This window comes from Pelophylax lessonae, assembly GCF_965119305.1.
Source record: "Pelophylax lessonae genome assembly, chromosome: 1".
NCBI lineage: Eukaryota > Metazoa > Chordata > Amphibia > Anura > Ranidae > Pelophylax > Pelophylax lessonae.
This window is the reverse complement of record NC_138768.1, coordinates 507,909,508-507,935,422: the sequence shown is the minus strand read 5'-3', so window position 1 is coordinate 507,935,422 and position 25,915 is coordinate 507,909,508. Positions and strand designations below refer to the sequence as shown.

Below are 25,915 nucleotides of genomic sequence, written 5' to 3'. Positions count from 1 at the left end.
CTCCTGCAAACTTCAGCTAATTCATGAAGTAGAGGTATCCAGCCAATGAGGTGGTGGTGGGGGAGGGTGCAAGTAGCTGGTCTTGCCTAGGGCGCAAATTAGTCTAGCACCAGCCCTGCTTGCAGCACCATGGCAGCTGCAGATTAAACAGAGACTAGGATGGCTGCTTCCTTGGTGGAAAATGATAGGGTTTTTAAAGTACATATTTTGTAATATGTCAAATCCAATTCTGCATGGTCATAGTGTCCGACAATGATGAAAAACCATGCCCGCTTACGAGTGCTCACAGGGCTGGAGGAGATGTATGAAGTTCATGGACTCCTGTAAACCATCTTGGAGCGCACACACATGGGTATAGGGTCGAAGTGATGTCTACTTGGGAGCGGACCGCCTATACTATACATTAGGGATAGACCGATATGTTTTTTTCAGGGCCGATACCGATATTTTGGTCACAAGGTATCGATATCGGCCAATATTTTGTACATTTAAAGATTTGAAAAAGAGACAATTTTTTACACAAATCTGGTAGTGAACATGTTAATGTTTATTAACATTTTTAACATGAAAGGCTCATTCTTCACACCTCTACCTCTATCATGAAAACTGATAGGAAAACCGCACAGCTTTCACTTGCAGGTACATCAGTTTCACGTCATGTGAACAAACAAATCCTAGAAGAGTAGACAACTGTGAAAAATCAAGTCCTGGGAAAATAACTAAAGGCTTCCCAAAATTCTTTTTACATAAACTGCTGCAGTAGTGAACTCACTGTCTGCATTGATTAAATCTAGTAGCTGCAGTGCAAAAGACATTGGACTGGACACGTTTTTTTCCTAAATTGCTGCCACTTCACTCAAAACACGCTCCCTTGGTACCAAGGAAGGAGGAGCAAAAAGGTATTCTCTAGCATGAGAAGCAAGTCTTTTGTAGCGTGCCTCGTTTTCTTTCCACCACTGAAGAGGATCACCACTTCTTCTGTCAATTACTGGCTCCCTCAAATAGAGATGAAGTTAATCATCCAGGGTCATTATTGCAGATTCAGAAGAATCCTCTGCATGAGGCCCCAATAAAACACTGAACATGGCATTTATTTGACCATGATGAAGTTTCTCTTCTGTCTGTTGTCTTTTTGGACATTTTTCTCTTTTCTCTTACGTCCTTGTAAGATTCTGGTACCTCTGGTACCCTTAATAATTTATTTCCTTCCAAATATGCGTCCCACCTTTCTTACTAGGTGGTACGCATACACCTTTAAGACAGATGATGTCATCGCTGAGCGCCGCAGAGCGGCTATTTCAACCGCCGGCGTTCTCACTCACATTGTTCGTTCAACCTGCCTTGTGTATCCACATGCTTTCAAGCCTGTCTTGCTGTCGGAACCTCCAGCTGGTTGCTTCTACCTGGAGCAGACCGGAACCTCGCTACTGATCCCTGTATCTCGCTACCGGATCTTCCCCTCTCTACTGGACCCCTCTACTACTAACATTTACTAGTGATAAGTACCCCACAGGGGAATCCTCCATAACCTACTTACACTATCATCTGCACTGTTGCATAGATTGCTAGCTCTTGAGTCTACTACTATCTGCACTGTTACATAGATTGCTAGCTCTTGAGTCTACTACCATCTATCATCTGCACTGTTACATAGATTGCTTGCTCTTAAGTCTACTACCATCTATCATCTGCACTGCTACATAGATTGCTAGCTCTTGAGTCTACTACCATCTATCCTTGCACTGGGTTAGTCTATCCTGTAAGTGTCATCTGCTGTCCTTACCACCTGTTACCATACTCGATTACTAACCTATCTGCACTCTACCTAATACCATCTAGTACTCTCCTGAACAAACCTATCAAGTACTTACCATCTCTATCACTGTTCACACCTGTCCCTTCAGCACATCACCTTCATACTGTCATATACATTCTACCACTCCAGGAACATCTTATTGAGTGTGTATATATCTGTATGTTGAAGCTGACAGGCCCACAGTGATGAGTCTGGAGAGTTGGATCTGGTTATTCAACACCTCTCTACATGACTACTGAGTGGAGATTTTGCAGCTGCATATCCAGCCTACTACAAAAACGCAGGAGCGTTACAGTCCTCTGACAGTCGCCGCCCACTCATACAATCTGTACTTCTGGGTATTGGTCTTATCCACAGGAGTAAGCTAGGCAGAAGATTTTGTTAGAAAACATTCACACCTCTGGTCCAATACCCCTATCTAGCTGCATTCCCAATTCAGTTTGTCTCTGCCTAGCATAGGAGTAGGCTGGCTTTTCCCTGGCTGGGGCTGCAGTCTCAGCCCTTTTTCTTAATTTTTTTTTCCTCTCTGAGAAAGTGTTTTTCTTTCATAAGATAGCTTTTTCTTTGTTCCTGCGCTTAGTAGGACTTAAGATGACTACAGCGTTTGCTGAGCTGGGAATCGCACTGGTTGTCCTAGAGCCTTATGGAATCCCAGCCTGCCATTGAGTGTTAGCAGGCTATGCGTACGCCCAGGCCTCGCAAACGACCATGTCCCTATCCTCAGGGATGAGCCTGCGAAGTGGCTACTTCACCTGGGATGTCTCCACTGTGGTACGCCGCGTGTTGCTAGCGTCCTTTTCGCCTGACGGCACCACCACCCAGAGTGGGAGGTTTCCTGTCACAGAGCGGTACCCACGTTTTTAGCTGGAACGGTGAGTACCATGCTACCCCTCTGTCTATGGAAATTGTCTGTCGGGGTGTGTATGTGGGCCCTCTGTTTTTGTGGGGATGGCAGTTCGGTGTGGATCTGTAATGTCCTCCTCATGTCTGTCAGTGCGATCCCTGTGTGTTCCTTCCCAGTCCCTGCGGGGGCGCCGCGGCGGTTCTACCGCTATATGGGGGGTTGCGGGGGTCCCGGATGGCCCTGAGGTGCTTAGGCAACCATTTGGGTGTACAGACATGGTGTGTGGGGGTCACAATCGGCGGGAAACCGCGCGGCCGCTATTTTAGGTGTGGGCAGGCTGTTTTGGCCTCATTGTGAGGGCAGCAGTCATTATCTGCAATACTGTTGGCGCCGATCGGGCGCCATCTTTAGTGTGGGCACTATGTCCTTATGGGGACAGCGGCCATTTTCCCAGAGCTTTTCTCCATAGACTTGTATTGGCAACCATTTTTTTGTGGCTCAGGGCTGTGTTCTGCCTCTAGAGGCGTAAGGTCACTTCCTTTCTTCTCACATGCAGATCGAGCTGGCAGCGTGTGGCAAGTATAGATCACCTTTGGGGGATTTTATGGTGTTTCCTGCCCTGCATTCCTGCTAGCATTGATTTTCCTGCAGTTTCTGGTAGCACAGGTCTGGTTCCTCTTTGTGGTGCAGTTGCGGTGGGAACCGTAAAAATCGCAGATTTAAAGGGCCAGTGTCATTTAATTTTAGATTGCTATTATGGAGTCCCAGAATAGCAAATTCCCCCCAGATCTGGTGGAGGGTTCAGGTACTCCTGAATCCTCTGCTATAGTCTCACTTACTGCTGCACTTGCGACTTTAGCGTCAAAAGTAGATTTGCTGATGTCTGACCGGGCTTCTAAGAAAAGGCCTATGCCCTCTCAGTCTTCTGATTCAGAGCCAGATTTGGTTGCCATGAACAGTGTACCCCCTGAGGGGTCTCAGTCCTCTCAGTCGAATGTGGAGGAGGATTCCCCCTCCGGATCTCCAAGAGAACGCGCTGCAATGGCTGCGCTTATTAGTTTTGTGAAAGACACTTTGAATTTGGATGATGAGCCCCACCTGTCGGGTAAGCGGTCTTCCTTTTGGGACCCGCAAAGTCCAGAAGTCGGGTCAGGTTTTCCCTGTCCCGCGGAGTTTCACGAAACCGTGAATGACCAATGGCGCAATTTAAAATGTAATTTTTTGGTGCCCAAGAGATTTCAGTACCGTTATCCCTTTTGGGGATCCGGTAAATTCTCGCTGGACTGCGGCTCCTAAGGTGGACCACACTGTGTCCAGGTTGAATAAAGCCACTTTGATGCCCGTGGAGGACTCTCCAGTGTTTAAAGACCCGGCGGATAGGTGGGTGGAAACTCTTACACGCCACATATACCTGGAAGTGGGTTCCTTAATGAAACCCGTGTTCGCTTCCGTAATGGTCTCTCAGGCTGTTGTTGAGTGGACCACAGCGCTTAAGCGCACTCTAATTGCTGACTCCGCCCCTCCTGCTACTCTGGAGATGGTGGATCAAATTAGTCAAGCTGTTTTATACCTGTGTGACGCGGCCTTGGATAAGGCCCCTCTAGTCGCACGACTGTCTGCAGTCGCAGTTACAATTCGTCGCATCGTTTTGGTTAAAAAGCTGGTTGGCCGACCAGTCTTCCAAGAAGACGGTGTCTGACATCCCTTTTGCGGGGAGTCGTCTTTTTGGGGACTCTCTGGATGAATTGGTCAAGGGGGTCACTGGGGGTAAGAGCACTCTGCTGTCCCAGGTGTCCCGGGGAAAGTCCTTCTGCAGTAAGCGGGGCCCTTCCTTTAGACCTAACCAGGGGTCCTTTCATGCCTTCAAGGCACAAGACAAGGGCAAGTCCTTCATGCCCGCGGGTAGCCAGAAGAAGCCTTGGGCGAACAAGTCTAAAGCCGCCCATCCTGGCACGGCGGCTCAGTCCGCCACGACCTGAAGGGGCGCCCTCATCCTTTTTAGGGTTGGGGGGATGTCTGCGCTGTTTTCCCGAACCTTGGCTGGCCAAGATTCAGGACAGGTGGGTTCAAGAACTCATTCGGTCAGGGTACAAGATCGAGTTTCGATCACGCCCAGCAGACAGATTCTTTCCCTCAAATCTTCATTTGACCCCAGATCGTTTCCGAGATCTTCATGGGGTGGTTCAGGATCTCCTCGCCCAAGGGGTGATTGTCCCGGTTCCACATCAGGACAGATTTCCGGGTTTTTACTCAAATCTGTTCACAGTGCCCAGAAAGGAGAGCAAGGTGCGTCCGATTCTGGACTTAAAGTTTCTGAATGAACCGCTTTGTGCGGGTCCAGAAGTTCCGAATGGAGTCCCTCCGGTTGGTGGTATTATTCCTAAGTCCAGGAGATTTCCTGGCTTCCATCGACCTCAAGGATGCGTATCTACACATCCCTATCTATGAAGGTCATCAGAGGTACCTCCGATTCGCAATAGCGGAGGAGCACTATCAGTTTGTGGCATTGCCTTTCGGCCTCGCTTCGGCTCCAAGGGTTTTTTCAAAAGTTATGGCGCCTGTTCTAGCCTTGTTGCGAGTACAGGGGATTGCCATCCTTGGGTACCTGGACGATCTCCTCTTAAGGTCGAGCTCCAGTGCCAATCTGTTACGCGATCTGTCCATCACGGTTCAGATGCTCCAGGAGTTCGGGTGAACCATCAATGTTCAGAAGTCGAGCTTGTCCCCTTCTTGTATGAGTGGGCGGCGACTGTCAGAGGACTTCTATTATTGCAGCTTCCGGCTCTTCCTGACATATCTTCTGACGGCCATTGTTTTGCCTTGGCCAATACGTCATTAGAAGAGAAAGCATGATTCTTGTATCGAGGATCCAAAAGACATGCAAGCACAATTTTTTTTTTTTTATTCTCTTCGTTTCTTCTCAAAACGTTTGGCGAGGCTGTCCCTCATGGCCTGCCTACATGTTTTAGTGCCACGTGTGTTTGTTCCTTCATTCTCTTAAAGAAGCATCTTTAGGACTTTCACACATGGGATGATAAATGACACAGATGAGTCATAATGACTCACATCTAGTGTCACTTCCTCTATGGGGAGGAGGGTCTCAATGACTTTGGCTACAATGTCCCACTGATCAGCAGTAGGACAAGAATATCCTCCATATTCACCTGAATAGATGGTAAGAGCTCGCTTCTGCTCCAGCATTCTTTTCAGCATATGAAGTGCTGAGTTCCATCGTGTTGGAACAGCGTTAATCAAGTTGTTTTTGGGTAGGCCAAGGTCTTCCTGAATGCACCTCAGTCGCTGCTGGGCAAGGATTGAATGGTGGAAATGGCCTGCGCACCTCTTAAGCATGCCAATTATATCAAGCTAAGCTCTCTAGTTTGACAGACCATCATTTTACCACAAGTTGGAGGGTGTGTGCTATGCAACTGAGGTCTGACACTTAAGCAAGCCTCATTCCTTTCACCATCTTCGCTCTGCTGTCTCGAAGCACAAAGCATCACTCGGTCTTTGGTGATTCCTCAGTCTTCAAGCATGCCTAGAAACCTTTCTCTAATGTACTCCCCAATGTGGGATCCTTGCACCACTTTTGTATTCAACACCAAATGCCTTCTTGTCCATCCGCTGCTAATGAAGTGGCATGTAAGACTCATTAGTGACTGTTTGTCCTGACCAGCAGTCAGCCGTAAATGAGTGAGTTGCCAGCATTCTCTGGTTTCGGCATAGCCTTTACTTTCTCAACGACCTTTTGGTGAATCTTTCCCAGCATTTTGGTTTGATAATACTTGTCACTCTTCAGTCTGTACCTTGACTCAACTATGGATATAAACTGCCTAAATCCAGAGTCAGACACCATTGTAAATGGCTGGTTATCGGTGACTATCATCTCTGTGATTACTCTGTCCAGCAGTTGGGATCTTTCATCCGATTTTTTTTTTTTTTTTTTTCAGAAACCTATCTCTTCTTGTTGCCTGGGATACTGGTATTTCACCTTGTGATTCATTGTGCTTTCTTTTGTGCTGCATGATATAATTTAACATGATGAACTCTTAGATGGGCCAAAAGACTTGACGTATTTTTGGTTTTTGCAATTGCTGATCCCATGCTTACATTGTTTGTGCACGTGTTGCACACTGCTGCTTTTCCTGGAGATGGAGACAAGACATAGTCCCAGATCACACTTTTACTTTTTCTATCTGCATCCATGTCCATTGAAATTTGAAAGACACTACTAAAATTTAATATAGGGTTAAAAAAACTGTCTGTCTGGCACCCTGTGGTGGGTGGATGGCTGGCTTGCTGGCACCCTGTGGTGGGTGGATGGCTGGCTTTCTGGCACCCTGTGGTGGGTGGATGGCTGGCTTTCTGGCACCCTGTGGTGGGTGGATGGCTGGCTTGAAGGCACCCTGTGGTGGGTGGGTGGATGGCTGGCTGGCTTGCAGGCACCCTGTGGTGGGTGCGTGGGTGGGTGGAGGCTGGCCTGCTGGCACCCTGTGGTGGGTGGCTTCCTGGCACCCTGTGTTTTTTTAATAAACAGTTTGCCCATTGCTGCACTTAGCTGTCGCTTCCCTGTCTTTTTTTTTGTTCTGGGTTCACACAGAAGCAGTGGGGTGAACCCTATTCAATTTGGACTCAAATTGCATGCAATTCTTTGCAGTGCGATTTGAGCCCATTCATTTTGTATGGGATCAAATCACACTGCAAAGGTACCGGTGAGTAGTTGACCGAAAGTATCGGTACTCTTACTTACCCGTAAAATAATGGTATTGATGCAACCCTACTCAGGATGGATCAGATATTTTGGGTCCCTAACCATGTAGCTGGTTATTTATATTTAAAACTGCACGTACAGCTGAGCTGGGTCACTACCCTCAGAGACATCATTGCCGCTTCATAAGTGTCTCCCTCTTATTAGCTAACCAGTTTAGGACTGCCCGATAGCAGTTTTACTGTTACAGGGCAGCACCTTTGTGCCGGATTATATACACAGGGGGGTCCTGGGTTACAAACATCCGACTTACAAACGACTCCTACTTACAAACTGAGGGACACAACAGGAAGTGAGCGGAAATCTCCCCCTAGGAAGGGAAATTCACTCCTGTAAGAGTTATCATGGGGAAAAGGTGTTTTCACGGAAGCTTAATCATTATTTCCACAACAACCCTAAATTTTCAAAATCCAATTGTCCTAGGAAAAGGAAGGGGGGTTGAAGTTTTCTGAACAGGGGCTCAGACAGCAATACAAATGTTATAGGGGTATTAACCCTTCCCTGTGTTATCCAAAAAACTTAAAAATATTTTTTTGGCTTCAACTCCCCTAAAAAAAAAAAAATTTGCCTGTTCTGACTTGCATACAAATTCAACTTAAAGCGGAGTTCCGTCCACAAAATCAACATACAGTGGAACCTTGGTTTGCGAGTATAATTGGTTCCAGCAGCTTGCTTGTAATCCAAAACACTCGTATATCAAAGCAAGTTTTCCCATAGGAAAGCATTGAAACTCAGATGATTCGTTCCACAAGCATTTAATGTAATGAATAAAGATATGCTGTATTATATATAAAGTACATTCCTGTGCAGTAAAAGTATGCCATCTCCTCTGTTAAATAACATCATGTGTCCCTGTGCCTGCACTGCACACAACAAATGCTGATTTATACTTTATTAGAGAGTCTGTGGCACTGTGTGATTACTTAGTCCTGCTCTGCAGCTCTCCTCCCCCTCCTCCTCAGATGACGTCAGGAGGAGTGATCGGCCCCTCCCGCCGGGGATAGCAGAGGGGACGGAAACCAGAGAGAGACACAGGGACAGGAATCGTACAAAGTAAGTGCAGGGAAACACTTTGATAAGTACATATCGGCATCTTCACATACAGTAGAAGCACTGGGACACATAATAACATGTGACAGAGGGCATTAACAGAGGGGATGGCATGGTTATAGTGTAATAAAACTGCTCGTATATCAAGACAGTGCTCGTATACCAAGACAGATTTTTTTAAAAAATGTTGCTCGTCTTTCAAAATGCTCGTAAACAAAGGCACTCGTAAACCAAGGTTCCACTGTAATCGATTTTTTGGCCATCCGCTTGTTTTTCGTCACCTGAAAAGGAAATGGATAGTTACGATTAACTCACAGCGGAACTCACCTTTCTTCCACTTCCTCCCGCGGCCCGCGCCGTCACTTCCGGTTTGCAATGATTCCTGGGAGCTGAACGTCATCGCTCCCAGGAATCAATGCGACGGCACCGGCCCCGCTCGTCACTTCTGGTGCAGCGCCGCATTCCCTGCTAAACAGCTTCTGGGCATGCCCAGAAGCTGTGGAGGAATGCGGCGCCGCACCGGAAGTGACGAGCGGGGCACACGCGCGCGCACACACACACTTTCTCACAAAAGTGAGTACACCCCTCACATTTTTGTAAATATTTTATTCTATCCTTTTATGTGACAATACTGAAGAAATTACACTTTGCTACAATTTAAAGTAGTGAGTGTACAGCTTGTATAACAGTGTAAATTTGCTGTCCCCTCAAAATAACCCAACATACAGCCAATAATGTATATACCTCTGGCAACTTAAGTGAGTACAACCCTACGTGAAAATGTTCAAATTGGGCCCAAAGTGTTACATTTTCTGTGGCCACCCTTATTTTCCAGCACTGCCTTAACCCTCTTGGGCATGGAGTTCACCAGAGCTTCACAGGTTGCCACTGGAGTCCTCTTCTGCTCCTCCCTGACGACATCACGGAGATGGTGGATGTTAGAGACCTTGCGCTCCTCCACCTTCCGTTTGAGGATTCCCCACAGATGCCTAATAGGGTTTTGGTATGGAGACATGCTTGGCCAGTCTATCACCTTTACCTTTTAGCTTCTTTAGCAAGTCAGTGGTTGTAGGATTATAGGATTTCCATCACATGGTGCACTTCAGGATCATCCCCTATTAATTGGACTTGTTTATAGAGCATTTATAGACATATTTATAGTCTTACTATAATTTATCCCAATACTGCAAATTCTATTTATTGTGTATTTTATTTTATTTTTGGATTTAATATCATGGGTGTCCTTGGAATATAGTTCACATTCAGATTTACCATGTATATATGATTTATCAGCGCCGCCTGGTGGTCTGGGTCCTTTGATCCAATTCACCCTTTTATTTTTATTGTTATTATTTGTTAGGTGGCAGCTCTGTACTTAGAGATTATCATCTTACATCATTGGCGCAGGGTGGAGACTTCTTGTGATTCTCATAGGTTGTTCTTCCTTTTTTCTTTAACCCTAAGGATTGCCATCCAGAATCTCCCAATACAGGGACACCGCCAAATCATATGAAAATAGTCCCCTACTGCAGCATGACATCAGTGGCATTCCAGTGAGGTCACTCTACCCATTTTATAGAGACATGGCGGAGTAAAATGGACTTTGTGTAAGTAGTGAAATTGTATAAGCTTGTCTCTGGCTGGTACCACAGAGGTCAGCATGATTCCTAATGAGATGAAATGTCAGATTTCCATTGACTAGCTATCTTTTCCATCCTAGGAGAGGAGGAGGTCAAAAGAAGTAAGCAAATAAAAGTTTGTCTAGTGTAGCAGGGGAAAGTGATACCCCTGTCAGTCCAAATTGTGCAGCCACTGCATTAAGAAGTTGCAGATATGGAGAAAAAAAAATGGTTATGAATCTTATAGAACTGCAGGGCTCTAAACATTTTAAAGGTGTGATCCTCAAATAATTGGTGCGCATATTTGAGTCCAAAATTAGCCCAACACGCCCCTTCTGGGATCTTGTGTATTTCAGTCAGTTGGGGATTATGCCAGAGAGGAGCATCAGGTGAATTGCTTAAAGGGGTATCTCCTATTTTGCTATTACAAACATGAAACATTTTGTAGCAAAGTTTAAGAATATCTATCCCAGCTGAAGGGTACGGGCCATTTCTATATAAAACATTAATCCATGCCTCATAAGAGTGAATGAACCATGGCAGTTTGAGTAGCTACAGAGGCAATCTCTAGGTTTGGAAAGCACCACCAATGTATATGTTTTACTTGGGATGCTAAATAATAGCATTGGAGATTCAGTAAAGCCAAGCTGCCAGCAGGAATGGGTAAATGCAATGTCTCGAGGGAGAGCCTAGGCATTCTAGAACCCCAAAGAAATGAGGAGAGTGTTATATTTATTTTTGCAAACAGTTTTTTGGGAATCTAAATCAGACAGGGTGGAAGTGACGTCGCTGGTTCTTGGTGTTTCCGAGTTTACTGTAGACCACAATGCATTTTGCAGTATAGCGTCCTATTGAGGAAGTCTCAAGAGATGTCTGGAACGCACGCCGACCGCTGCCACGCTACAAGGGCTGTATATGAAACTCTGTTTCAATACAGAGCAATACTATTTAACTATTACAGACCCTTTAACAGCAAACAGCGCATTCACCTAGTGCCAGGAGGGCACTACTGATTGTAAGCAGCCATTTTTTATTTGATTTTATCATTCCAATAAAAACGGTATTACACTATTTTTTGGCTTCCCACTATTTTCTATATACACCTGCCTGAGACCCACATCTTAAGGCTTTGATTAAGGAGAAGGAGGGTGAAGGAATACTGTGTATACCATCATCCAGCCCCATTGAAAGACCTGCCTTATTTCTGATGTGGAGGAATTCGGTGCAGGACCGATCCATCCTTTAAAGGGATCAAAAGTGATCTAGGTCTTTGAGACCTAATGCCATCTGGTAAGAAGTATAGATTGCCTATCTCACAAGAGCACAAATTGGAGCACAAAATACTGAAGATTTTATTTGAGTTACTATTGCACGGACTATTATCACCAGTTGCACAATAATTTTGTGAATTATTGATTTTCCTGTCATTTATATTTATTGATCTTATTATTCAGCACATTGATTGTATTTAATTTTTTAGCAATAATCACAACTGTCACTAATTGTGTTATTAGCCATCACAACAGTCACAAAGTTTGCACATATATTGTGATCGATAATTTACTATCATTTTATTTTTGGGTCTTAATTTTATACCATATTATTTCACATGCAATAATATATATGGTTTGAGCTCAACACACATTTATACACTTGTCCCACCTTTTTGGAAAGTATCAGTTTTATTATAATATATATCAGATCCAAGTCTATACATGCGATAGACACACCGGATAGCATACTATCCATAATAAGGTTACAACGCTCACCTAAATAAATCTACACGCCCACCGTTACCAGCGCCGACTTTCACCTTTTTACCTACTTATATTTTTTGGTACCACTACCATTAAAATAAAGGTGCAGCAGGTATCCTTACATATATAGGGTCACACATCAGAACCAGGCGCCTTCACCCCTACAAAATGCTTCTCCACCAGACATAATTACCACGGCAGACTCCACAAACCGCTGCAGCTTGGTTGGGGTTTCGCTGTCTCCTACCCACGCTGGACCTACAACGAGGCTCCAGGTTCCAGTGGGTGAACCTCTTTCCCCAGAGAGTGAAACAGGAACAAGCTCTTACAAGAGCTTAGTGAATTATTCAAGGGAGTATGAAGAGCATAGCAATCCCTTGTAGCAGATTCCCCCAATAAGAGACAGGACTCTAGATTGAGGGTGAAGTAGAACTCCAGATTTAATGGTAAAACTGCTCTTTTATACATTTTTCCCCCACAAGGTTTCTGCCCAGGTGGACCTTGTGGGGAATAGGACATGAAATTCACAGTCCAATAAAAACAGATTTGTACACTCCCATACAGTGTATACAATCCCTCGCCTCTGCCTGATTACATTATCATGTGCAGATGAAATTGTGTACAGAAACAGAATTAACCGGAACTAATTATCTAGCTATCTGGACAGAGCAATGTGAGGTCATTAACATTGAACAATGGGATAGGCAGACTTAACACAATCCACATCCCACCTCAAAACAGACAATAGGACCAGACTGCCAATGACAGTCTGTCTATCTCCTACATTGAAGTACATGGAATACACATCTTCGTATTGCTATGATTATTTAGGTGTCACAGACTTCATGGCAACAGGCTATAGGTCTTACAGTGTAAAGTGGGATTAAATCTTTATATTTCTTGAGAGAGATTGTTGATAAATATTACTCTCCCATTTGAAGTTATCTAAACCATTTTCTCAGTGTCCCTTAAGTATCTGTCTTTCACTCCCAGTGACGGTGAATACCCTTACAGGTGTAAATGTAATGAGTAGCAAAACAAGCCATGAACCGCAGCAGAGTGCATTACCATATAGGCCAGCTTAGCAATACATGACTATAGAAGGAAGTAATACCGCCATTATCAATCAGATTAGAACAAACAATAGTAACTGTAGACGTAAGAGAGCCCTCGGCTTACTGCCCTTAGATGATGTAATGAGAAGGTAAACGGAACGATGATTAGGTTCTTCCCAAAGATTCCAGCCATCTGTTAGCTTCTTTAGGTGAGATGAAAGGCTGTGCTTTGCCCTTGTATATCACTCGAAGCCTCGTAGGATACAACATACTGTATGGTAGACTGCGTTCTCGCAGGCGTTTCACACTTTGAAATGCTGCATGTTGTTTCTGTGTTGCCGCGGAATAATCAGGAAAAATGGTACTAGGATTATTGTTATAGAGAAAATCAGGCATATTCCTTGCACTTTGCAGGATTATTTCTTGATCCCTGAAGTATTGGGAATCAAGCTGCTAATGGTCTTGGGTACCGTTCTGGTGGCAGGGCCCTTGGTGGGACCCGATGAGCCCTTTCGATTGCAAACAAGTGGGAGAAGGAATCCTTCTAAAAGGTTTGTTTCCATTTCAGATATGTAATTAGGAATTCTTCAGGACTTTTTCCCTTGGACCCTTTTGGAAAGCCCAAGAACCAGAGGTCGTTTAGGCAAAGTCGATCCTCAGTATCTCCCAGCTTGGCTTCCTGGGACCTGTGGTCCGCCGCCACATCTCTAACGTTCACCAAAAGTGGGTTTAAGTAAGTCATCCTTCACCATGCTAATGCACTGCTCCTGCATTAGTCATGCGGTGACTAACTTTATGGACATCATCCTTCAGGATAGTAAAGTCTACACAGAGAGTGTCTATTTGCGTGGTAAGCTAGGCCTGGCAGGTCTTAAAGCAGCACTCCACCCAAAAGTGGAACTTCAGCTTGTATGCTTGCTCCCCCCCTTCCAGTGCCACATTTTGCACCTTTTGGGCGGGGGGGGGGGGGTGGAATGGGTACCTGTTTTTTTACAGGTACCTTTCCCCACTTCAGGGAGACAGCGCCACGGCTCTGTCCCTCGGAAGTTCAGCCCCTTCCTTCTTCCTCTGCCGCCGGACCAATTACAAAGCGCTTCGCGCATGCACAGTAGGGAACCAGCTGTGAAGCCTAAAGGCTTCACTGCCAAGTTCCCTTACCCTGAATGGTGGCGGAAACACCCGAGAGCCGATATGAAACTCTGCTTCGGGCACCTACATCGTGGGAACCCTGGACAGTTAAGTTCTAATATTTTAAAGTCAGCAGCTACCGTATTTGTAGCTGCTAACTTTTATTTCTCTAGCGCTCATTGACAGACGTAGTCCTCGGTGATACACCACCTTCGGGTTATGTTGCCTCCACAGGAGCAGGACTAGACAGGAAATTAAAAAGCTCTGGCCACACCCCAGGGGCAGTCCCAGAGGGTATATCCTCTCTCTCTCTGCCTCAGCAAATCAGTTATTTTCTGTCTAGTTAGGAGTAAGGACCTAGACACCTTGCTGGGATCTTAGGTCCTGGCAAGAATTTTTTCTTAAAGGATTTTTTTAGACAGCTTTTTTCTCCAGTGTTCCTGTGAGATCTTCAAGCAAGAAAGCTGAACTGGGCGACGGGCTGGATGTTGAGATCCGGTGGTCACCCCAGTTCAGCCTACGAGCGCGTGCAGGCCATAGCTCCGCGCTGGGTCGGCCGCGACAAAGTCCCATTAAAGGACTGTCCACGCGAGTTAAACGTCTCGCTGAAACGCCAAAGACCATGAGTCACGGCGTCCGTATCGGTCGACAGCCCTCCCGCCCCGGTGGAGAGGGGTACTGTCAGGAGTTGGTGCCCGCCTGGTTCCGGTATGGTGAGTAGTATGTTCCCCCTTTCCCCCTGACGGGTTTTGTGGTGAACGCGGGCCCCTCTCTGTATGGTAAGATAGAGTCCCTTTCTATCCTACAACATGACACAGATCCTCCTACTTTGAGTGTGATTTTATGTGTGCAAAAAGCCAGGAGGCTTGGTTTGGGAGCTAACAATCTAATTGTATACATGTTTTAAAGATGTAATCTGTGGCATTCTGGGAATCTTATGGGTTAAGAATAAGCTACCTACCAGTCAGAAGCCACGGACATGTAGACTGCCTTCCTAATCAGATCTCCAGCTATTAGCAGGCCTCCCGAACGGCCATGCGGTCCGCCAGGGCCGGTACTGCCAACCACGCCATATCCCCATGCAGTGAGAGTGTTGTATGCCCTGCAGCACACCGCTATTCAGTACGGGCCGCCGCCATTTTTTTTGCTGGATCGCACGAGCCGCCATTTTGGCGTAGCCTCGTGTCTCCAGCATGGCGGCGGCCATGTTTGAGGTGATCCAAACACCTCGTGGAGCTTGGGGGAGGCGCCGGAAGGCGTACAGAGGGGCGGAGCCGCCTCCTTTCTTCCTGGGCAGCCAGCCAAAAGACTTCCTGTTTGTTAAGACAGCCCTGTAACCTGTTGCAGTTAAACTCTGAGCATCAAGTGGTGAGCCTGGGGGTCTATCTCTCTCTCTCTCGATCGATAGGGATCCCTAGCAGGTAACACTAAGGGGCTTTTGTGGCGCTGGGGGTCGAAAAAAAAAAAAAAAAAAAAAAAAAAAAAAAGAAAAGTTTTATTTTTGAATTATATTATCCAGGAAGTAACTGGAGTTATCATGGACCCTGCCACACATATTCCCCCACCTGTTTCCCTCGAGGGGGCCACGGGACCCGCCGGTGCACAGAGTATAGAGTCATTTACAGCAATTTTGGAGTCTATGGTGGCTCGGGTGGAGGCGGCCTGTCAGGGACGGGGGTCAAGGAAGCGACCCCCGCCTACCCCTATACCATCTGACACCTCTGACTCAGATTCAGAGGTGGTCACGGCAGTTGCAGGTTCCTCTGCAAGGGCTGTTATCCCAGGTAAAGCCCCCTCAGACAGTGAGGAGGACGCTTCTTCTCCTGCTATTATTCAGGAAGAAGCATTGGTGGACGCACTAGTTGTGGCAGTGCAGGAAACCTTAAAACTTGAGGCTTTACCGGCAGAGGCAACTGAAACAGAGATTCCTTTTGGTACTAATTAGCCCATCAAGACGATGAAGGCTTTTCCTGTACCTAAATGTTTCGGTAATCAGATTAAAGGAGAATGGGAGCATTCTAAACGTACCTTTACTATTTCCAAGCGTATTGCTAGACGCTATCCGTTTGAGGAATCCATCATTAAGAAATGGACGGTACCACCAGTCGTGGATCCGCCTATTTCCAGGCTGAATAAAGCCACGGTTATTCCAGTGGAGGACACTTCGTCCTTTAAGGATCCGGTGGATCGAAAGATGGAAGCAGAGTCCCGCACCATCTTCTCTCTGATAGGGTCAGCTTTTAGACCAGTAATTGTTATTGGTCTAGTTTCCCAGACACTTACGGAATGGGCGAAAATGGTACGCCAAGATCTTAGGGGAAAAGATATTACCCAGGAGACATCTGATTTGATGGAACAGATTATACAAGGGCTACAGTTTATCTGTGACGCAGCCTTGGACACTACTCCCTTATTAGGGCATGCATCTAAGACAGCGGTGATCCTCAGACGTGTGCTGTGGTTAAAATGCTGGTCAGCTGACCTAGGTTCCAAGAAGACCTTGACAAATCTCCCCTTTCAGGGGAATCGTCTATTTGGGGCCAACCTAGATGAAATCATTAAGGATGCCACTGGGGGCAAGAGCACTTTTTTGCCACAGGCTGCTAAAGCTAAGGGACCTCGCAACAAGCGAGGACCTTTCTTTACCGCCCATAAAGGGCGCCCGGCTGGTACTAGCGGGAAAGGCAAGACTCCTCCAGGAGGGTTCAAGAAGGGCTGGTCGGACAAGCAAAGGACCAACCCAGCCAAACCCGAAGCAAAGGAGTACACAGCCTGAAGGTGCGCCCCCACCCGGTTTCAGGGTGGGGGGACGTTTTCACCGGTATTCAGGACATTAGATCGAGCATCAACCACTACTACCGGTGCGATTCTTCCCTTCCAACATTTAAGTACTACAGGAAGCAGTAATTACCGTTCCCTGAATAGATCTTTTCCTTTACCTTTTCCTAAGATTAGTCCCGATACCTCACAGGAATCGGATCTGGTTGACCAGATAGGCCAAGTAGCCTCTAGTTGGGTGACTTCGGTCCCTGAGGTTCAACCAGAAAAGATCACCTTTCCTGATAACTATCAGGTATCTGATAAATGTGTGGGAACAAAAAACGACCAGACTTTCTCGGATGGTCGGGGCCAGATACCTCTAGGGACGCCTGGTTCAGATCCAATCAGCGCCAGTGGTCCTAGAAATTCTAGGCTGGCCTCCTCAAGCCGGCCTGGCCGACTTGGACATGTTAGTCGTAGACGTTCCGTGGGAACTTCGTCTCAGGGAGTGTCTGTGGTCTCAAGGACCAATTTACCATCATGCTTTACAGTCGCTGGGTTTAATGGCCTGGCCATTGAGACCCAAGTACTGAAGGACAGAGGTTTGTCAGCTTCAGTCATTCCTACCCTTTTTAAAGCAAGGAAAGCGACTTCCAGCAAAGTCTATTATCACACATGGAAAACTTATATTGCGTGGTGCGAATCTTTAGGATTTCCTCCACGTACCTATTCGGTGTCTCGAATATTGGCCTTTTTGCAACAGGGGGTTGAGCAGAAGCTAGCCTTGAGCACCATCAAGGGTCAAGTTTCAGCATTAGCAATCTTCTTTCAGAAGCCTTTAGCTACCAAATCCTTGGTGCGGAATTTCATCCAGGGGGTGCGGCACCTGGCTCCTCCAGTCCGCGCGCCCTTACCGCCTTGGGATCTTAATTTGGTTTTGTCGGTTCTACAGAAACCTCCCTTTGAAAACATCAGGGAGATTCCCTTGCTTACTTTATCCCAGAAGGTGGCCTTCTTGGTGGCTATTACTTCTGCTTGCAGGGTGTCAGAACTGGCTGCATTATCATGCCAGTCCCCATACCTAGTGATTCATAGGGATAAGGTAGTACTTCATCCTAAGCCATCTTTTCTTCCCAAGGTGGTTTCAGATTTTCATCTGAATGAAGATATTGTACTACCTTCCTTGTGTCCTCAGCCCAAGCATCATCGGGAACATGCGTTGCATTCCTTAGATGTGGTTCGGGCAATCAGGGTATACCTGAAAGCTACGGAATCTTTCCGTAAGACGGATTCACTTTTTGTGATCACGGATGGCCCCAGAAAGGGTTTGCCTGCATCTGCCGCGACCATTGCCAAATGGATTAGAAAAACGGTGGTACAGGCTTATTCTATTAAGGGTCAGAGTCCTCCGTTCCCTGTTAGGGCGCACTCCACTCGAGCGCTCAGTACTTCCTGGGCCTTTCGCCATCAGGCGTCAGTGGTCCAGGTATGTAAGGCGGCCACCTGGTCGTCGGTACATACCTTTACAAAATTCTATAAAATTGATGTGACGGCATCGGCGGATGCCTCATTTGGCCGCAAGGTTTTGCAGGCCGCAATTTGAGGAGACCGGTGGTCTACCTCGAGGGTTTTTTTCTGTTTGAAAAAAAAAAAAAAAAAAATTTTCTCTTTTTTGTTGAGTCTCATCATTAAGGATGAGCATTGTAAACTTCTAGTTGGCACCGGTTGGGCCTTCTAGATTGGGATTTGATTTCCATTTTCCCACCCCTCAGTTGTGATACTGCTCTGGGATGTCCCGAAGGTGGTGTATCACCGAGGACTACGTCTGTCAATGAGCGCTAGAGAAAAATGGATTTTTGTAAAATCTTACCGTAAAATCCTTTTCTCTTAGCTCATTGACAGACGTAGTCCCCGCCCCTCTGTTTTTTGAGTTGGGTTAAAATCTCTAAAGACTGCTTTTTCACATAACTGATTTGCTGAGGCAGAGAGAGAGAGGATATACCCTCTGGGACTGCCCCTGGGGTGTGGCCAGAGCTTTTTAATTTCCTGTCTAGTCCTGCTCCTGTGGAGGCAACATAACCCGAAGGTGGTGTATCACCGAGGACTACGTCTGTCAATGAGCTAAGAGAAAAGGATTTTACGGTAAGATTTTACAAAAATCCATTTTTTTTTCTATGGGGGGTGGAACTCCTCTTTAATGGCCTGCCATAATATGTGATAGGGTTGGCTCTCCTACCTCTGCTCCAGAGGTTCCTGCCATCTGCTCTGTAGAAGAGGAGGCTTTCGAAATAGCCAGTGGGTCTGTCGCCTCAGCTAGTCAGACTTGCCCTCGGCCCAGGGCTGAGCATGAGCATTAGGAGGGCATGGCGGCTCTTGTATATCCCGGGCACCATCTTGCCTGACCTTGTGGACAAAGGAAGAGAGCCTCTCAAAAACAACTCTGTTTTTATTGGCTGTCGGCTAAAGATTAGGTCCAATCTTCACCATGATCAGATGCCTGATGTCTGCAGCAAGCGATCTGTAGGGTCTCGGGCAAAATAAACGAGCCTGGATGCTGTAGGATACCGGTGCGTTCTGGAGCTCCGAGAAAAGGCTGCCTACATACCAGAAGTCAGACACGCCCCCCCCCCCCCTCACTGTAAGGCCCTGTTCACACCTGAGTGTATTTCAGCTCATCCCTGAAGTCTCATAATGCCCAACAAGCAAAATTCCATTCATTTCAATGACCCCTGTTCACATATGAGTGTTTTGTCTCCTGAAGCAAAATGCATGAAGCTCAAAAAGGTACATGAGCTTATTTTTTTGGCAGATTACAGGCATTTTTTAGTTTTCAATGTCTGCCTCCAAACACCTGCAAAAAACGCCTGAAAAAAAAAGCCCAAAAAAAGGCCTGAAAATTATACGCTCAGGTGTGAATGGAGCCTAAACATTGACCTCCTTGTTGGTTATTGCCCTGTGAGATGGGTCTCTTATTAGCAGCCTTGTCCTGTGAAGAACTCTTCTAAGCGTTAGACAGCGATAATGTTTTCCTTAGGCCGCCTTCTACCTTAGCTATAGGACATTATTCTCCCCTCCATATCCCCTCCTCTGAAACAATCCAAGAAAATGTCTTTCGATTGTGTGAATATGGTACATGCTGTGTGAGTCTGCCTCTCCGCTGCAGCCTCTCTTGGGCAATCAAATTCCCTCTTTGTACTTCCAAAAGGTTCATGTCTGTACGCCAGACCATTTTATCATTTTTCTTTCACTTCACAATTATGTGCCACTTTGTGTTGGTCTATCGCATAAGATCCCAATAAAATACATTTAACATGACCAAATGTGGAAAATATCAAGGGGTATGAATACTTTTTCAAGGCACCCCCAGCGGTTGCTGGGGACTTAAGGATGATCAGCCTGGTAAGGGTTTTTTTATTCTATCCTCTTCTGAAGTATTGGATAAGCTCTGATGATTTTGAGTACATTATTGTATTAGTGTATTATTTGTTACTCTTTGCAATATCTTTTTCTCTGAGTTAATTGAAAGACACAGCACCCACCTCCCTGTTATTTTCCTTTTTACTGCTTTGTGACTAACTTAGCAGATGGGGGCTTTGACTGCCCATAGACGGTGCTTTGTTCTGCCTATTGTCCTAGTGGCGCTATAACTCTATGGTCAAGAATAATGAAGAGCTGTGTTTTCCAGTTTAACTCCTAGAAAGGGATTTTATGGTGAGTAACAATCTGCAAAATTGTTGGTTGTCTAAATTGACTCTAATTTTTCTGTAATTAGTTACACACCGTATTTATGGTGGAGGGATTTTTTTTCCATAATGCTTTTATTGCCAAGATCACCACTTTAGTATATATTTGGATAACACTTTAGCAATGGATTGCCTGATTGTGTAAAAGTAAATGAATAGCTATTGTGTTTTTCTTTGGATTACCTTTTGCTGATTATTATTTTTATTATTGCAAAGCAAAATCCTGTGAAATTACTGTTCATTACTCTACATTTTTGTTTTGTTACATTACTCTGTAGACTTTAAGAGCCCATTCACACTAGCACGACTTGTGAGGCGACTTGTGTAGCCCCAGGTCGCTTGACATAACAAAAGCAATGTTAATCAATCAGTGCCGTCTTAATTGGCACTACTGAAGTCGCTCCGACTTCAGAAAAGGATCCTGTACTACTTTGAGGCGACCTGTGATCCGACTGTCCCATATACTTCAATGGGAGTCGCCTCCTTATCTTAATTGAAGCGACTTGTTATCAGACTTTCCAGGAAGAAGAAAGAGATTAGTCTCTTCCAAGTCTCTTCAAGTCACGGGGTGACTTTCTGGTCATGGTAGTGTGAACCGGCTCTTATAGAATGTTGTTTTGGTTACATATGCGTCCACAACACCATTGCTGGGAATTATATGAAGCATTTGCATTCGATTTTACTTCATAAACTTATTTCTGCAGGTAACGGGGCCCTGAGAAAGAAAGTTCTGATCAAGGGTCAGGGAGCAGAGAGCAGACCAAAAAAAGGGCAAGATGTCACGGTGAAGCTGAAGATTAGTCTGGAGGATGGCAGCATTGCTGAGGAACATGTCAACCTTGCGTTTACTTTGGGAGATGGTGATGTCATGCAGGTGAGCTTGTAGATCAGTTTGGGATGTAAGTGTGCTAATGTATTTTAGGATGAAACATTAATAAGGAATTGTCAGCCTGTGACAGACCCAACCAGGACAGTGAGAGAGCTGATCATTCTCTAATGGTGGACCACCACCTAATGGACGCTGCGAGCGAGGCTTGGATTACTTTTCTGAATAAGGACAATATAGCTTCCCTTTTGGAGTAGATGGAAAGCTGTACAGGGAATATGGTGACCCTCCTACAGACTGGGTTATAGAGGCTCTTTCACTTGACAGAAATATTTATCAACCGTGATCTTGGAGATCTATGAAGATAAACTAATTCCACTGTATCAGACTGCTGGGACATTGTTTGTCTTCTGATGATGTGTCTAGTGGACAGAATACACAAGTTTGTCTCTACCGTTGTTAATTGGGTCACCTATTGTTTCTGTCTGGCGTATTGTGTCCATTCCACCTTCTTAGCAAACTATTGTGAGATGTTACATGTTTATATTGATCTTACGGGTTAATTAAATCACTGTCCGCTATTAGTTGCTAGATGTGGATTAGCATATAGTATATGTTTGTTGTCCCTTAGCTATGTTAATTTTATCCCTGTTTACAGTTTGTATTGTATACGATAATCTGATCAGGCCCTCACCTGATTGTGTGGCATATAAATTCTGTGTAAGTTTTCAATAGAGTTCTAGTTGCATCTAAGCTAGTGCCGTATAGTCTTGGATGGTCAGCTATAATATCTGGTTCCTATGTCCAGACTGGAGGAAGCTATATCTTGACGGAAGCACCCAAGCTGGGTGCTGGACGGTCCCCGTTACACAACCCATATAATTTCCTAAGTTGTCAAAGTTTAAAGGTGTATAGGGTACATAGAAGACAAACACACATACTCCCCTCTATGCTGCAGCATCGGTGAGATACTATGGCTGTCCTATGTTGTCTTTAAGTCTGAGATCTATGTGATCACATTGCTGCTGTTCAGTTCTCTGCTCAGAGTGGAGAACAGTGACTGTCAGTCTGCGCTCTGCCCCTTCAGCGTTCACTAGAGCGCCAAGCTGGAGGGGGGGGGGGGGTGTCAACAATATGGTTATGATCCTTCTAGAGCCTAGAGAAGCTCTGTGCCTGCTTATTCTGGGTCGCAGGAGAGCAAAAATAAGTGCTTTCCGGTGACCAAGAAGAGAAGTATGTCCAAAAAAAGTTTTGGTCATACTTCTCTTTTAAAAAACGAAATCCACTGAAGGTGTTTTTTTTTTTTTATAAGTTTTTCTAGACTAGGGAAGGGGGTTAGTATCTATATCGGTTTTGAGCCACATATAGCGGTAAACAGAAACTTTAATTCTCCCCCCCACCTTTTTTTTTTTTTTTTTTTTTTTTTTTTTTAAGTGGTTGTAATCCTGTCACCAGAACAGAAATTTGTATTAGAGCGTCTATTTCTAACCTTCCCTGCCATGCTAATCTGGTGATTTCAGTGTTTCATTCACCCACCTTACAAAGCATTTAAGTTTATTTTACATATAACTCTTACCGATTAAGACTGATGCAGGGAGGCCGCTGCTTCCAGACACAGAGCAAGGTTCCTTGCAGTCAGGAGACAGGATTTTTTTATGCTGGCTTTGGCTACTTTAGGTGCCTTTCACATGATTTCATTCTGTCTCAACGGGGCTTCATAGACTAATCCCCAGCCAAATTGTATCAGACATGTGACATCTGTGATGTGATGGAGGAAAACCAGGCCAGTATAATCCCTATGAGTTGACATTTGTAAACGGATGTGCATTCCTTTCATATATTTACATTAATTTGTTTCTTTCTGCAAATATTGCATGATAATCTCAAGCTCAAAACAGATTTGCATTGCCCATAGGGATACATCGCAGTTCATTTTTGATCCATCTAATCACAGGTCAAAAACAGACTGATGAAATTCTAGTATAAAAATGGCCCTAAAGTGGTTGTAAAGGCTCAAGTTTTTTTTTTTTTTTTTTTACCTTTGTGCAGCCTATACTAATACTTAAGCCCCATCTCGTTCCAGCACAAGAGCAGCGGCTCTCCAGGGTCTCTGTCTCATTGGCTGAGACAGCAGTGGGAGCCATTGCAAGATGGCCCCCACTGGACTCTATGCCCTTCGAGGACCAGAGTGACATCATACATCACTTCCATTCATTCCATTAAAAGGCCAAATTTTCTTTATTTTCTATTGCTTTTAAGTGTAAATGTGAGATCTGCGGTCTTTTTGAGCCAGCGGGGGACAGATGCAGAAAGAATCACTGCTATGTGTTTGGCTGCTCTATTCTTGCACTGGATTAAACACTTAACGACCAGCCACGTAGATCTACGTCGGCTGACTTTGAGTGGTTATACCGGGATGATGCCTCTAGCTAGAGGCATCATCCCGGTACCATTGTTTGAAGCCGGCGGTCGGCTTTCCGTCGGTAACGATCGATGCGGCTCGGGAGCCGCTCGATCGTTACCCGGGGGGGGCGGGAGGGGACGTCCCCCCCCCTCCCGCCGCCTTCCGCGGCTTTGCTCGGGGCTCCTGTCCCACCGGGAGCCCCGAGCACCCAGCCGGCGGACATGGAAACGGAAACGGCATCGATCGGGTCTCCGATGACGTAACCCGGAGGCGGCGTCCTTGATGTCACATCCGGGTTACTGTGCCGCAAAAGGCGGCAGATTTAAAAAACGGCTGTATGCAAAAATGGCGTTTTTGGCGTTTTGCATACAGGGAAGTGTAGTGGAGGGGTCTAGGGTCTTTTAGACCCTCGATCCCTCCATAAAGTGTACCTGTCACACATATTGCTGTTACAAGGGATGTTTACATTGCTTGTGACAGCAATAAAAGTGATCAGATTTTTTTTTTTTAAAAAAACCTGTAATAAAGTAAAAAAAAAAAGAAAAAATAAATAGGAAAAAAAAAAAAAAAATTTAGCCGCCCCCGTCACCGTTAGCTCGCGCACAAAAAAAAACGTATACGCAAGTCGAGCCGCAAATGAAATCGCTGTTCAAACCACACATGTGAGGTATCGCCGCGATCGCCAGAGCGTGGGCAATAATTTAAAAAAAAGAGCTACACTCTAACTCTAAACTGGTAACCGTTAAATAAATTTAAAGCGTCGCAGATTGAGATCTCTATTGACCGTAGTTTGTCGCCATCCCACGGGGGGGCGCAATTTTAAACCGTAACATGTTTGGTATCTATTTACTCGGCGTGACATGTTCTTTCACAATATACAAAAAAAATGGGCTAACTTTACTGTTTAGTATTTTTTAAAATTAGTGAAATGTGATTTTTCAAATTTTTTCCAAAAAAATGGCGTTTTAAAGACCGCTGCGCAAATGCCGCGTGACAAAAAATTTTGCAATGACCGACATTTTATTCTCCAGAGTCTTTGCTAAAAAAATATATATAATGTTTGGGGGTTCTAAGTAGTTTTCTAGGAAAAAATACTGGTTTTAACTTGTGAACAAAAAGTGTCCGAAATAGGGCTGGGGGTAAAGTGGTTAAGGTCGTCATACAACTCCTGTATACATTTATTTTTGTGAGTATCCATTTGGCTGTATGTTATCTTTTGTATAAGAAACCTTCAGTAATGCACTAGGCGTGTGCGCCCTCCTGTGTGCTATTTTACAGTTGTCCACTATATTCCCCGATATGAGGAGGGCTGCATCGATGAAACATACCTAATGGATGTTATTCCATTGTTTTTGATGATCCACTTTACAAGTGGATTATGAAGCCGAACTCTATTCCCTGGAAGGGTTTGCGTTTTGTGCTTTGCAGTGGATGCCCTGGTGCTCACTTATACTTACCTGAGCCTAGAGTTAAAATACCATGTCTCCACATGCTTGATCTGCAAGCGGCTACCTTACCTGAGCCTGTTCTCAATCCAGCCATGTGCAGGAGAGCAGCTAGACAGCAGCGGGGGCCATTGGCGAGCAGCTTGCAGTGGGGGCACTCAGCAAGGGGGAGAAGCCAGCAGAGCCAGTGGGGCACAAAGAAGACGAGCATTGTCGCTGCTCTTTGCAAACCTATTGCGCAGAGCAGGTAAGTATGACATGTTGTTTTTAAAAATAATTACCTTTTTAATATCACTTTAAGCAAGAAAAAAAATTCTTGCAGTTGGGGATAAATTATCCAAGTTTTGCTGTCCCTGATTGTGGCGAACACATACCACATTGATATATAAAAAGCAGGGATGATGTAGTCATTTACATTTTGCAGGACTATATTAACACAAGTAAACACTCTTTATATGTTGTAGTTTGGCATGATCCAGATGTTCAACACTGAATATACTAATTAGATTTTGTAATTACAATACGTGTCCACCTGTTAAAAAATAAATAAAAATCTATTTGTAATAAACAACCTAATTTAACACTTTAATGTTAGAGGATCAACTAGGCAGAGTATAGGATTGTCCCAGGATCCTGTGCTTTGGTATTCCTGTAATGAACCTTCAAGAGCATAAAGCACCTATGTTATTTCCATGACCCC

The 25,915-nt window shown here is 45.1% G+C and overlaps 1 protein-coding gene across 1 annotated transcript in view; it reads left to right on the top strand.

The window, feature by feature from the left end:
• The window catches only part of FKBP8 (FKBP prolyl isomerase 8), a 283,682-nt gene that overhangs the window by 82,233 nt on the left and 175,534 nt on the right, over positions 1-25,915 (top strand). Inside the window, exon 2 of the mRNA XM_082257659.1 lies at positions 21,245-21,414. Within this exon, the coding sequence (XP_082113785.1) occupies positions 21,245-21,414 (170 nt within the window). The remainder of the gene's footprint in view (positions 1-21,244; positions 21,415-25,915) is intronic.